Here is a 15,422-nt window from a genome sequence, read left to right as displayed (position 1 = left end):
TTGAGCCAGCTCTGAACGAACTACACCAGTTATCTCCCTTGGGACTCCTGTGGTATTCAGGACCAGGCTCATTGTTAGGAATCAAGCAGAGTTAATGTGTGAAGGTTACATGGTCCCAGATCTTGTGGGAAGAGTAGGAGAGGCAATAATAGACAGGTGGCTAATGAAAGAAAAGAGAGACAGAGAAGAAGAGGATGAAAGGGGATTGGAGGTGATTAAGTAGGAACAATGGGGATGTTAAGGATGTGACTTGCAATCATACCTTAAGCTTGGCTAAAGCATTGGTTGCAGATGAAACCAGTGATGTTTTTATTTTTATTGCTTCTATTTGCTTGTTTTATTACTGAAAATAGAAATTAATTAAAATATAATTTTGTCAGTTACATTTAAAAAAGTGGCTTCTTACCTGTATTCTGTCAGCTTGGCATTCTGGAAAGAAAATAAAATGTTAGTGGAAATGATGCATCATGTTTTTATAACATCAATGGCTCGTCATTAATCAATATAACATATTGATATAAGTAGGTGTACCCTGAAGGAGTATGCTCTGCTCTTAAATTCATTCTACTGACTTCAGTGAAGCTGAATTCCAGAATTAAGACATCCCATCAATAGTGTATTCAGTTTTCTTTGAGAGGGGGAAGATGCTGGAGCATGGGTTAACTGAAAGAAAAGCACTTCCTCTAATAGAGCAGAAAAGTGTTTGTGCTTTGGGTAGTGAGACGATTGTTCTTGTAATGTGCAATCTATTTCCTTAACTGATTGTCAAGATCTCCTAAAGTACTCCCCTTAGTTTGTCCCATTGTGAAAAGTTGCGCTACCTTTACAGTAAACTGTTGAGAGATTAAGGAAGATATTTGTATTATTCTGAATCTGGAACACAAGTGTGGACAACAATGAATCTCACCAACCACTGAGTGTTCTTGGATTAGTGTTTCTTATGGATACATTTAAATGGGCAAATTGAGAATGATAAACATTGCTGGCTAATTGGAAGAAGGTGTAATTTGGCCTTGATAACAGAATTAGTTTCCTCCTGTGTTCACATTCTCAGGATGACCGTGATTCATTGCAGACAGATTTTTTGGGAAATGACTGATCGATTTACGGAGACCACAGCCTTTCCTCTGGGCTGAGAGGATCGCTGCAAGGTGTAGCTATTATTTTGTTTATTGTTTGTTTTTTGCTCATGACAAAGGGGAGCATTTGTAAGGGAGTACTGCATCAGATTGGAAGAGTGGTCCAAAGATATAATTAGTTTGGATTTAAAGTGCCTGGTAAGTTCATCATTGTCAATATGATTGTTCTTCCATCCTGAAATTTTGTTGAAATTTGTGAAGTTTTGAAACTCTAATGGTGTGTGATGCATGCCTAAGGCGACTTAATCTCTAAGCATTTAGAGGAGTCAATGATTCAGAATCAGTGGGCTGGTATCTTTGCTGAGCTTCAGTGAAACATACAGTATATACCAGGTTATCTAAAAAGAGAGCTTAACTATACTTCTGTATATCAAAATTGAAACTTTAGAACAATATTTTAGAACATCTGATGTTGGCACAGGAGAACTGCCAAATTGATACTTTGAATGATGTTGGATGCAGCTAATATTGGATTCAACTGTCTTCCATGTGTTCAATTTTTGTAATAATACTCCACAGACTCTGTATTGAAATTTTATCTTGCGCTGCTAGTTATAGTCTTTAAATTTAAGCTAAGTTGTCAGAAAAATGCTAAACTATGTTGATTCTTCTTGAATCAAGATTGATGATGTTCTGGATGGTGTCTTAAATTTAAAAGCAAAGCATTTTAACCATGTGGTATTTTGATATTGCCCAGATATTTAGTAACACTGAATTGGTAGCAAATTAAATTAGAGGAAGCATCTGAGAAACATCAAGAAAGGGACTTACTGTAGCTTGACATCGATTGCTTTGGCTTTCTTGTAGAACTATTGATTGTGCTTGGTTTTGTCCTTCAGTTTCACTTGACTGCAAGTTGCCTTCTTCTTGATCAATAATCTTTTGTGTCATTTTGATGGATTTATTTATTTCATCCAAGTTGTTGGTCCATTCCTTGATGATCTTTTGGATTTTCCCCAATGCAACCCTCTTTTCATTATCAATGAGTTCCAGAGTTGCTCTTTCATCATTGTTCAGGACTTTCCTTATTGCTTCATACTGATCCGAAATCTGCTGTTTGATGTGTTCTGCTGAGCTCTGGCCAACGAAAAGGATGTGAATTAGAAAGTCCAAATTAGAAAGAAGACACTGAATCACACAGCACAGCCAGATTCAGAAGACTTTTCCTGCAGCTGAGAATCTGAGATGGGTAGCTACAGTCTTAGTTTCAACTGGGCAGTGCACTATTATATTTTTTGATTTCTGCTGCCTAGAAAAGAGCTTTATGTACATTGACAGAGTTGCTGTCTGGGCGGTTAACTTTTGCATGCTTAGGCAGCACAAATAACAGCATTCACTTTCTTAAACATGTAAAATAATTCTGACAAACCGTTGGTACGGTCCTACAGCATATCATATCAAGATAATTTATACATCTAAATTGTCAGTGGACTCAAACTATGCTACAGTGGCATGCAAAAGTTTGGGCACCCCGGTCAAAATTTCTGTTACTGTGAATATTCAAGTGAGTAGAAGATGAACTGATCTCCAAAAGTCATAATGTTAAAGATGAAACATTCTTTTCAACATTTTAAGCAAGATTAGTGTATTATTTTTGTTTTGAACAATTTTAGAGTGGAAAAAAAGGGAAAAGAGTACCATGCAAAGGTTTGGGCACCCCAAGGGATTTGAGCTCTCAGATAACTTTTACTAAGGTCTCTGACCTTAATTATCTTGTTAGGGCTATGGCTTGTTCAGAGTCATCATTAGGAAAGGCCAGGTGATGCAAATTTCAAAGCTTTGTAAATACCCTGACCCCTCAAACCGTGTCCCAACAATTAGCAGCCATGGGCTCCTCTAAGCAGCTGCCTAGCACTCTGAAAATTAAAATAAATGATGCCCACAAAGCAGGAGAAGGCGAGAAGAAGATAGCAAAGTGTTTTCAGGTAGCTGTTTCCTCAGTTCGTAATGTAATTAAGAAATGGCAGTTAACAGGAACGGTGGAGATCAAACTGAGGTCTGGAAGACCAAGAAAACTTTCCGAGAGAACTGCTCGCAGGATTGCTAGAAAAGCAAATCAAAACCCCCATTTGACTGCAAAAGACCTTCAGGAAGATTTAGCAGACTCTGGAGTGGTGGTGCACTGTTCTACTGTGCAGCGATACCTGCACAAATAATGGCCTTCATGGAAGAGTCATCAGAAGAAAACCTTTCCTGCATCCTCACCATAAAATTCAGCGTCAGAAGTTTGCAAAGGAATATCTAAACAAGCCTGATGCATTTTGGAAACAAGTCCTGTGGACTGATGAAGTTAAAGTAGAATTTTTTTGCGGCAATGAGCAAAGGTATGTTTGGAGAAAAAAGGGCGCGGAATTTCATGAAAAGAACACCTCTCCAACTGTTAAGCACAGGGGTGGATCGATCATGCTTTGGGCTTGTGTTGCAGCCAGTGGCATGGGGAACATTTCGTTGGTAGAGGGAAGAATGAATTCAATTAAATACCAACAAATTCTGGAAGCAAACATCAGACCGTCTGTAAAAAAAAAGGTGAAGATGAAAAGAGGGTGGCTTCTACAACAGGATAATGATCCTAAACACACCTCAAAATCCACAATGGATCCAAGAGGCGCAAGCTGAAGATTTTGCCATGGCCCTCATCGAAAATCTGTGGATAGACCTCAAAAGAGCAGTGCATGCAAGATGGCCCAAGAATCTCACAGAACTAGAAGCCTTTTGCAAGGGAGACTGTGCGAAAATCCCCCAAACAAGAATTGAAAGACTCTTAGCTGGCTAGAGAAAGCGTTTACAAGCTGTGATACTTGCCAAAGGGGGTGTTACTAAGTGCTGACCATGCAAGGTGCCCAAACTTTTGCTGCGGGCCCTTTTCCTTTTTTGTTACTTTGAAACTGTAAAAGATGGAAATAAAAAAAAGTAATCTTGCTTAAAATATTAAAGAAATGTGTCATCTTTAACTTTATGCCGTTTGGAAATCAGGTAATCTTTTACTCGCTTAGCTATTCAGAGTAACAGAAATTTTGACCGGGGTGCCCAAACTTTTGCATGCCACTGTATGTGTTGTGTCAGAGCAATACAAGAGTCTGACCTCCAGGTTGCACTGTTGTCTGGTTCATCTTTGCTATCACTGAGAGTTTATGCAGGTCAAGTTTTTTTGATCAGACTGATCTGAATGTTTTCAGTTTAATCTGGTTCAGATAAATGCAAATAAATCTTAACAGTAGAAAAGATATATTAGTAGTACAATGTCTGAACTGTAGATTCAGTAGTTAAAATTGGCAAATTTAAAGCTGTTTTTATATTGGTGCTATTTGGATTTATAGGAACTGGTTTCCTGCATTGAAATTAGTAAGAGCCAATGTTAAAGCTGTTTTTTGATTCTTTTGAGACATTGTTTCACTGCATAAACTGTCAAGCAAGTTAAATCAAGTTGTACTGCTTCTATATAGGCCAGATATCATCAAGGATACAGAATGCAAAACTGGTTGTTTAATCATTGAAAGATGCTATTGTTCTTGAAGATTGGCGTTAAACACTACAGATGATTCCATTTATTTGAAGTGTAACACAAATCATAGCTGGGTTCGCCCCTTTTGAATGGAGGGTATTTGTGATAAACTAATTGTATCTTTAAGAATTATAAAGGAAATAATACTAAGACAGGTAATCTGTTCACTAGACTGAAGCATTAAATGACCTAAAATTTTAAAGATTGGAGAAAGTGAACTCTTTTACTCAAAATAGTGAGGAATTGTTGAATAGTTATATTATTGAAGTGACATTATCGATAGATTTAAGAATTATTTTGATGCATCCTTAAAAAGCAAATGAATTGACGTAAAGGATTAATTTCTGTTTTTTTTTCTGTTTAAGTACTCTGTTAAACTTGGCCTTTGTCCCACTCTTGGGCTATCTTGATCAACCTTTGCTCCACTTATAGAACCTTAGAACCATAGAAACTACAGCACAGAAACAGGCCCTTTGGCCCTTCTTGGCTGTGCCGAACCATTTTCTGCCTAGTCCCACTGACCTGCACACGGACCATATCCCTCCATACACCTCCCATCCATGTATCTGTCCAATTTATTCTTAAATGTTAAAAAAGAATCTGCATTTACCACCTCGTCTGGCAGTTCATTCCATACTTCCACCACTCTCTGTGTGAAGAAGCCCCCCCTAATGTTCCCTTTAAACTTTTCCCCCCTCACCCTTAACCCATGTCCTCTGGTTTTTTTCTCCCCTTGCCTCAGTGGAAAAAGCCTGCTTGCATTCACTCTATCTATACCCATCATAATTTTATATACCTCTATCAAATCTCCCCTCATTTTTCTATGCTTCAGGGAATAAAGTCCTAGCCTATTCAACCTTTCTCTGTAACTGAGTTTCTCAAGTCCCAGCGACATCCTTGTAAACCTTCTCTGCACTCTTTCAACCTTATTTATATCCTTCCTGTAATTTGGTGATCAAAACTGAACACAATACTCCAGATACGGCCTCACCAATGCCTTATACAACCTCATCATAACATTCCAGCTCTTATACTCAATACTTCGATTAATAAAGGCCAATGTACCAAAAGCTCTCTTTACGACCCTATCTACCTGTGACAACACTTTTAGGGAATTTTGTATGTGTATTCCCAGATCCCTCTGTTCCACTGCACTCCTCAGTGCCTTACCATTAACCCTGTATGTTCTACGTTGGTTTATCCTTCCAACGTGCAGTACCTCACACTTGTCAGTATTAAACTCCATCTGCCTTTTTCAGCCCATTTTTCCGGCTGGTCCAAGTCCCTCTGCAGGCTCTGAAAACCTTCCTCACTGTCTACTACACCTCCAATCTTTGTATCATCAGCAAACTTGCTGATCCAATTTACCACATTATCATCCAGATCATTGATATAGATGAGAAATAACAATGGACCCAGCACTGATCCCTGTGGCACACCACTAGTCACAGGCCTCCACTCAGAGAAGCAATTCTCTACCACCACTCTCTGGCTTCTTCTATCGAGCCAATGTCTAATCCAATTTACCACCTCTCCATGTATACCTAGCGACTGAATTTTCCTAACTAACCTCCTATGCGGGACCTTGTCAAAGGCCTTACTGAAGTCCATGTAGACAATATCCACTGCCTTCCCTTCATCCACTTTCCTGGTAACCTCCTCGAAAAACTCCAACAGATTGGTCAAACATGACCTACCACGCACAAAGCCATGTTGACTGTCCCTAATAAGCCCCTGTCTATCCAAATGCTTGTAGATTCTATCTCTTACTACTCCCTCCAATAACTTACCTACTACTGATGTTAAACTCACCGGCCTATAAATTTCCCGGATTACTTTTCGATCCTTTTTTAAACAACGGAACAACGTGAGCCACTCTCCAATCCTCCGGCACTTCACCCGTAGACAGCGACATTTTAAATATTTCTGCCAGGGCCCCCTCAATTTCAACACTAGTCTCCTTCAAGGTCCGAGGGAACACTCTGTCAGGTCCCGGGGATTTATCCACTTTAATTTTCCTCAAGACAGCAAGCACCTCCTCCTTTTCAATCTGTACAGTTTCCATGGTCTCACTCAATTCCATAGATTTCATGCCAGCTTCCTTAGTAAATACAGACGCAAAAAACCTATTTAAGATCGCCCCCATTTCCTTTGGTTCCGCACAAAGTCGACCACTCTGATCTTCAAGAGGACCAATTTTACCCCTTACAATCCTTTTGCTCTTAATATACTTTTAAAAGCTCTTTGGATTATCCTTCACTTTATGTTTCACAGGTAGGTCTTTGGCCTTGTCTGCTGCACTGCACGTAGGTAATAAGGCTTGAAATTTATTTTATTTAGAGATATAGCATGGAACAAGCTCTTTCAGCTCCACAACCCACCTATTTAACCTTAGCTTAATCACGGGACAATTTACAATGACCATTAACCCACTAAACGGTACATTTTTGGAATGTATGAGGAAACCAGAGAGCCCAGAGTAAACTCATGCATTTGCAGGGAGGATGTACAAACTCCTATTAGAGGGTGCTGGAACTGAACTTTAAACTCCAAACTCCATTGCGCCAAGCTGTAATAGTGTCGCATTAACCACTCCGCTGCGATGGTAATTCCTGTTAGACGCACCAAGTTTGAATCATGGTAATGGTTTTTATTATTTGGCAATTCCAGAGGCAGTTAGTAATACTTTTCATCAGTTCAGCTTGATCATTGCCAATCAACATTTCCTTTCCATCTCATACAATTCTCCTGCAATCATTGTATAACAAATTTTTGATTCCTAGATATATTATTATTGCAAATTCTTTTGGTATTATTATGACCAGCTATAAAGTTTAGCCTCATTTTTCCCCTCAGTGGTGCCGAGTTACAACTGTGGGTTGGTTATTCATTGGTGGATTCTTATCTCTGCATTATATTGTTGCACTTACCGTAAGAACAGTGTTTCTGGACTTCAGAGACTGAAGATGTGCCTCCACTTTATCTCTTTTAGTATAAAGATCCAGAAGGCACTGCTTTGGAGGCACCTGAAAAATATATGGAAAGAAATTGGTTTTTGATCAACCCAAACTAAAAATAATACTAGATCCTGCAGTATTTGTGGAGATTGAAACACAGCTAATGTTCTAATGAAAGGTCAATACCCGAAATGTTCAATGTGCTTTTGTCTCCACAAATGTTTCCTTCACCATTTGCATACTTCCATACTTTATACTTTATTGTCACCAAACAATTGATACTAGAACATATAATCATCATAGCGATATTTGATTCTGTGCTTCCTGCTCCCTGGATTACAAATTGATAGTAAATATTAAAAATTTAAATTATAAATTATAAATAGAAAATAGAAAAATGGAAAGTAAGGTAGTGCAAAAAAACCGAGAGGCAGGTCTGGATATTTGGAAGGTACGGCCCAGATCCGGGTCAGGATCCGTTCAGCAGTCTTATCACAGTTGGAAAGAAGCTGTTCCCAAATCTGGCCGTACGAGTCTTCAAGCTCCTGAGCCTTCTCCCGGAGGGAAGAGGGACGAAAAGTGTGTTGGCTGGGGGGGTCGTGTCCTTGATTATCCTGGCAGCACTGCTTTGACAGTGTGCGGTGTAAAGTGAGTCCAAGGACAGAAGATTGGTTTGTGTGATGTGCTGGGCCGTGTTCACGATCTTCTGCAGCTTCTTCCGGTCTTGGACAGGACAAGTTCCATACCAGGTTGTGAACTTGCTGTTTTATTTCAGATTTTAAACAGTTGCAGCACTGTACTCTTCTGTTAATATATTTGAACTTATCATTATATTGGCTTGGAAAAAGTGTTTATACTTGGATGGTTTCACATCAACTCTGGACCATTTATTGGATAAATAATATCACACAAGAAAAGCTTTCCAAAATAATTGACTCACTTTTTGTCTCTCCAAAGCCAATGTCACTTCCAAGGCATGTCAATACTGTGATGAAATATTCTTCACATCCATTGATAAATGCAAATACAGCAACACTCAAGCTAAAAACTATCCTGGGAAACCATTCTTTTTATATGGCACTTTATTCACAAGCTGAAACATCTCTCCTCCACCAGTGCATCATGCATCATCTGCTGGATGCATTACAGCAAGCCATGAGGGCGGGATAAAGGCGCAGTCATTAACGTAACGCTTTACAGCACCATCCTTTGCCGATCGTGATTCAGTTCCCGCCACTATCTGTCTGGATTTTGTATATTCTTCCTGTGACCAAGTGGGTTTCCACCAGATGCTCTGGTTTACTCCCAAATTCCAAAAACTTGTGTGGGTTAAGATTAGTAAATTGTTGGTGCTGGAAGCATGGCTATGCTTGTGGACTACCTGCAGTGTATCTTTGACTGTGTTAATCATTGATGCAAATAATGCATTTCACTGTATGTTTCGATGTTTTAATATATGTGTGGGACATAAAGCAAATCTGTAGTTTTTAAAAAAATATTTCTTCATTTCTAGTTCTCATACCTCCCCCCTGCAAGCATACATAGCAGGGGTATTGGAAGGCTGCCTCCTGCAAATCTCAGAGCATTCTTACTGATGCTTCAACAAAGTCAGATCAAAATCCTGTCAGTACATACCTAAATCATTAAAAGAACAACTTCAGCGCACATGCTTAAGATAATTAAGACTTTTTCAGGCAATGAGGAATAGACAATAAAATTCTGTATATTCACACCAAAGTCTTGAGAACAAAATAAAAGTCAGTTAAAATTTTTTGGTAGAGAGATCATAATGATGAGAGAGCATATATACTTTCTGCATAGCTTTAAGTGCCATGTGGAGAGTTCATTCAGTTTAATGTATACTAGTGTTGCATGACTAAATCAATCAGCAAGTATTTTTGAGAGAATTATTCTGGTTATGACCTTTCTGCGTCTCAACATGCTATTAGAAGAGTTGCACTACATTACATGTACTGGTTTTTCACCTTTGTTGTACACAAGAAATCCATATCATGAATGGTGGTGTTTGGGTGATGTGAAGTCACATTGCGATCAGATGCAATTTAACCATGTTATAAGAGGGATAATTTAAAGTCATTACATTTTATTCTGTGGATGCACAATATAATTCAAATCAACAGTGTTATTTGTTGAAAACACTTAGGGTATATCACCCTCAGTTTTCCTTGTGATTGTTTGCTCCACTGGGCATGCCCTGCTGAGTCTGAAGAGCTGAGGATCTGGCTTTCTTTTGAGGTGTGAATGTAAACTGAGACTAAAAACTGAATTTATTGATATTTAATGAAGGGATAAACTTCGATAACTTTACACTGTTGTACAACTTGTGAACTTTGACTGTATGAGTTTATCTGGTTAAGCACTCTGCTTCCAGACTCCTTGGGAGATAACACTTACTTGGGTGGGCCACCAGAAAATATAATTGTGTATCAATTCCATTGCTGTGCTGCATTAAATTATATTAATTTAATGTGGAGCATGTTGATATTTATTCCAACTAAGAAAGGGAATTTGTCAGTGTATCCTACCACATATTTTTCTTTACAACTCTGTATTTTGAATACTTACAGCTGAACACTAGCAAATACATTGTGTGATTAGTTTCATACCATTCTTGTTTTGCTTGCCAACAGTTAAAGCAAATATTCCTCCCTTCAAATTTATGCAAACAATGAAGGAAAATAAATATTTACTTTTATAAAGATAGTGTTTCTACCATTTTCTTAAAATAATGAGCTGCTCTAGTCATAAAGCGAAAACTGCTTACTTGATGTACAAGCTCGAGAGCATAATAGTTCTTGCAGAATTTTAAAGTGACTGTTCTCTCTCTTTTAAATTACTTTCAAACAATGTTAACTAAGTTTCATCAGTTTCCATCACATCACTTCCATGTGATTCTGACAAAAAATAATGCATTTTAATCAAATAATTACCTGTGGTAATAGTTCCTCTGCACTCATGTCTGCGATACTGCTGAAAATGTGAACTTGCCTCAGTTTTGCCAACTGAATCTTGGTGCTTCAGTAGTTGTAAGTAGTTTGGAGATGTACAGTTTTCAATTTATTCTGTAGGATTTGAAAAAAAAGCTCTATTTTCTTATAGTAGTATCAGATTAAATGCAGGACTGAAAATAATATCCTGCAGTATTTCAGGAAAAGTAAACACCTACAGCTGCTGTGGATTTGTTTTGAACAAGAGGTGTGACAGATTTAGGAAGTAAAAGAAAGATTTGATTTTAATGTCGTTTCTCTTTTGTGTTTGTTTCTTACTTTATCATTAATAGTTCACAAGATAAAGTTGATCAGCAGTCACTTTGGGTAGCTTAGTTTGGCGATGTGTTGTTTATTTTTTAAAAAGGGCACAAAGAGAGATACCCCATGATAGAATTGGACTGATCCAAATTAGACGTTTGCAGTGATTGGTAGAGAGCTGTAACACAATAGCCTGATATTTAAAATATTCTAGCATGCAATCCCTATTTGTATGTTTCAGAGTTATACAGCCCAACTCATCCATGCCAACCTGAGCCAGTCCTATTTGCCACTAAGCCTTTTGTATCTATGTACCTGTCCAAGTAACTTCGAAACATCGTATTTTTGCTTGCCTCTATCATTTCCTTTAGAAGATTGCGTTCAATTGACTTTATTTCTTACATCCTTCACATGCATGAGGAGTAAAAATCTTTGTTATGCTCCTGTCTAAATGTGCAATTTATAGTAATTTGTAATAAATAGTATGTACAACAGGACAGTCAATATAGCATAGCAATACAACTGTATCAGCGTGAATTAATCAGTCTGATGGCCTGGTGGAAGAAGCTGTCCCGGAGCCTGTTGGTCCTGGCTTTTATGCTGCGGTACCGTTTCCTGGATGGTACCAGCTGGAATGGTTTGTTGTTGGGGACTTAGGTCCCCAGTGATCCTTTGGGCCCTTTTTATGCACCTGTCTTTGTAAATGTCCTGAATAGTGGTAAGTTCACATCTACAGATGCACTGGGCTGTCTGCACCATCTCTGCAGAGTCCTGTGATTGAGGGGAGTACAGTTCTCATACCAGGCAGCTCTGCGATTGAGGGAAGTACAGTTCCCGTACCAGGCAGCTCTGCGATTGAGGGAAGTGCAGTTCCCGTACCAGGCAGCTCTGCGATTGAAGGAAGTACAGTTCCCGTACCAGGCAGCTCTGCGATTGAGGGAAGTACAGTTCCCGTACCAGGCAGCCCTGTGATTGAGGGAAGTACAGTTCCCATACCAGGCAGCTCTGCGATTGAGGGAAGTACAGTTCCCATACCAGGCAGCCCTGCGATTGAGGGAAGTACAGTTCCCATACCAGCTACAGTTGAGAGCAGCCAGTCAGGAAGCTCTCCATGGTGCCCCTGTAGAAAGTCCTTAGGATCTGGGGACTCATGCCAAACTTCTTCAACAGTCTGAGGTGAAAGAGACGTTGTTGTGCTTTTTTCACCACACAGCTGGTATGTACAGACCACGTGAGATCCTCGGTGAAGTGTATGCCAAGGAACTTAAAACTTCTCAACCCCAGATCCGCTGATGTCAATTGGAGTTATCCTGTCTCTGTTCCTCCTGTAGTCCATAAACAGCTATAGCCAGCAATCGGTCAATGTAGTGACCACTCTGTGGAAAAATATGACCCTCAGGTCCCCTTTAAACCCTCCCTTCTCATTCTAAACCTGTGTTCTCCAGCTTTTGATTCCCCCAACTCTGGGAAAAGATTGTGAACATTCACTTTATTGATGCCCTTTATACCAATATAAGTTCACCTCTCATTTTTCTATGGTCCAGACTTCTGAGAATCACTATGTAAACCATATCCTGCATAATCAGGTACTGATATTTTCGGTCACTTACATGAAAATACAAATACTAGAGTTTATTAATAGCCTTATTTTTGCTCAGATTATTTAAAAGCAGCAACAATCCAATCATAGTTCTCTTTCTAGAATCCAGGAACTTTGAATGGTATTTTTGTGGTATAATTTTTCTTGAACTAATTTTGAAACCTTAGTCAATCATAGAAACTAACAGGTTTATGTTCCAATCAGCATCTCTTTATTGATTCTAAAATATTCACTGATTTACATTTTAAGCATCCTTGTGTAATGTATGAATTTAATTGGCATTGTTTACCTCCTCCATTTTACTTCCCTCCTTTTTGCTCTGAGATGTGTAAATAGATGAGAGGTAACTTGATGAAGGTGTATAAGATGAAAAGAGGATTAGATAGAGTGGACAGCCAGCACCTTCCTACAGCAGCAGTGTCTAATAGGGGAGGGCATAATTTTTAGATGTTTTAAGAAAAGTATGGGGGGGTGTCAGAGATAGGTTTTGTGACAGAGCGTTTTGTGTGTGGATTGCACTGCCAAGGGTAGTGATAGGGGCAGGTACATTAGGGACGTTTAATAAAACTCTTAGATAGGCACACGGATGAAGGAAAATGGAGTGATATGTAGGAGGGAAGGATTGGAAGGGTTAGATTAGTCTTGGAGTAGGTTAAAAGGTTGGCACAACATCATGAGCCAAAGGGCCTGTAATGTGTGGCACCATTCGGTGTTCTAATATATAATTCCCAGCTAATAATTTCAAATTTTGAAGGAAGATTGTGGATGGACAGTGAATGCAAAATGTGGGAGAAAGTCGAAGATCACTTTATTGGTATGAAAAAATGTACAAGATTCCTCTAGTCATCATCCCAATAAAGTATATAAATTCTATAAAATATATACAAATTCTGCTCTTATGTCTTATGATTGAAATTTATAAAAAATATAAATTATAATATTTATAAATATATAGGTCCATATTATTGCCACATATCCACATTAGTTTTACTGGTTAAAAGAATAAAACTAATAAAGACATTAAATTGAAATAATTTCAATTTAAATAATTAAATTCTGAACAGAACACCAGAAAGGCCTATGTATAACACGATGCATGTTTTACAGTCATATTGCAGAAAGATGCATTTATAAATTTATAAAAATATAAATTACTTTTTTTCAACAGCTGTTCTTTTAAATTTACAGATTTTGTATTCCACAGTTGATGTGTGTGATTTGTAAAAATCCTTGGAAAAATTAATATGTAGTGCCACTTTGCTTTTTAACTTTTAGGTATTCCCAATTTTACTCAGAGGAGGAGTTCTGCCATTATAATATGTTTAATCACTACTTCTTTGGAGGAAAGGTAAGTTGTAACACATGAGACATAGTATCTGACAATAAATGTGCATTTCTATTCCATGAAAATCTCTCAAAAGGCAAGGAAAGTCAAATTAAATTTTGAGTTTAGTTGTTTCTCTCATTTTCTTTTAAAATAAGGAACATTTGAAGATTTGGTTCTTGTTCTAGATGATGTGGTTTCTTTCATATATAATTTAGCCTCTTGGGCATTTTGCCTACAGGGATAAAGCAGCCTTCCTTGGGAAGTACACCAAGCTCTGCCTTTAATACCATCATTCCAAATAAACTGATTCCTAAGCTCTGGAACCTGGGCCTTAGCACTCAGATCTGCAGCTGGATCTTCAACTTCCTCACAGACAGGACCCAGGCTGTAAAAATAGGGGACGAGCTCTCCTCTACAATCACTGTGAGCACCGGTGCCCCACAAGGCTGTGTACTCAGCCCCCTGCTGTACTCACTGTACACCCATGATTGTGTAGCCAAGTTTCCATCAAACTCAAAATATAAGTTTGCTGATGACACAACAATTGTAGGCCGTATCTTGGGTAATGATGAGTTTGAGAACAGAGAGGAGATTAAGAACCTGGTGGTATGGTGCGAAGACAATAACCTATCCCTCAACGTCAACAAGACGAAGGATTGGTTGTTGACTTGAGAAGGAGTAGCAGACCGCACGACCCAATTTACATCGGTGGTGTGCAAGTGGAACAGGTCAAAAGCTTTAAGTTCCTCGGGGTCAATATCACAAATGACCTGACTTGGTCCAACCAAGCAGAGTTCACTGCCAAGAAGGCCCACCAGCGCCTTTACTTCTTGAGAAAACTAAAGAAATTTGGCCAGTCCCCTAAAACCCTCACTAATTTTTTTAGATGCACCATAGAAAACATTCTTCTAGGGTGCATGCACAACCTGGTATGGAAGTTGTCCTGTCCAAGACTGAAAGAAGCTGCAGAAGATCGTGAACATGGCACAGCACATCACACAAACCAAATTTCCGTCCTTGGACTCAATTCACACCACACGCTGTCGGAGCAGTGCCGCCAGGATAATCAAAGACACGACCCACCCAGCCAACACACTTTTCGTCCCTCTTCCCTCTGGGAGAAGGCTCAGGAGCTTGAAGACTCGTACGGCCAGATTTGGGAACAGCTTCTTTCCAACTGTGATAAGACTGCTGAACGGATCCTGACCTGGATCTGGGCTGTACCCTCCAAATATCTGGACCTTCCTCTCAGTTTGTTTGCACTACCTTACTTCCCATTTTTCTATTTTCTATTTATGATTTATAATTTAAATTTTAAATATTTAATGTTTGTAATCCAGGGAGTGGGAAGCGCAGAATCAAATATTGCTGTGGTGATTGTACATTCTAGTATGAATTGTTTGGCGACAATAAAGTACAAAGTAAGTAAAGTGGTTCAGCAACTATTAGCACAAGAGACCCTGCAGTTGCTGGAAATCCAGAACAACACACAGCAAATGCTGGAGGAACTAGCAGGCCTGGCAACATCCATGAAAATTAACAGTCAATGTTTCAGGTCGAGATCCCTTATCAGGATTGGAAAGAAAGGGGAAAGATGCTGGAATAAGAAAGTGGGCAAGGGGAAGGAA

At 38.9% G+C, this 15,422-nt stretch overlaps 2 protein-coding genes across 3 annotated transcripts in view; one reads left to right on the top strand and one right to left on the bottom strand.

Annotated features, from left to right (window-relative positions):
- si:dkey-219e21.4 (zinc-binding protein A33) overlaps nucleotides 1-10,745 on the bottom strand; it is a 32,022-nt gene extending 21,277 nt beyond the window's left edge. Inside the window, exons 1-4 of the mRNA XM_063043348.1 lie at nucleotides 10,550-10,745; nucleotides 7,572-7,667; nucleotides 1,911-2,216; nucleotides 407-429 (exon numbers count right to left, since the gene is read on the bottom strand). Coding sequence (XP_062899418.1) covers nucleotides 407-429; nucleotides 1,911-2,216; nucleotides 7,572-7,667; nucleotides 10,550-10,576 — 452 coding nt within the window. The 5' untranslated portion in view covers nucleotides 10,577-10,745. The remainder of the gene's footprint in view (nucleotides 1-406; nucleotides 430-1,910; nucleotides 2,217-7,571; nucleotides 7,668-10,549) is intronic.
- Nucleotides 1-15,422, top strand: part of zcchc4 (zinc finger, CCHC domain containing 4) — a 108,236-nt gene that overhangs the window by 43,559 nt on the left and 49,255 nt on the right. For both annotated transcript variants that reach the window (XM_063043345.1, XM_063043346.1), the window contains one exon: nucleotides 13,743-13,815. In XM_063043345.1, coding sequence (XP_062899415.1) covers nucleotides 13,743-13,815 — 73 coding nt within the window. The remainder of the gene's footprint in view (nucleotides 1-13,742; nucleotides 13,816-15,422) is intronic.

Source organism: Mobula hypostoma, chromosome 3 (assembly GCF_963921235.1).
Source record: "Mobula hypostoma chromosome 3, sMobHyp1.1, whole genome shotgun sequence".
In the NCBI taxonomy this organism is placed as follows: Eukaryota; Metazoa; Chordata; class Chondrichthyes; order Myliobatiformes; family Myliobatidae; genus Mobula; species Mobula hypostoma.
Note: the sequence above shows the minus strand (reverse complement) of the source record. Positions and strands in the feature narration are given on the sequence as shown.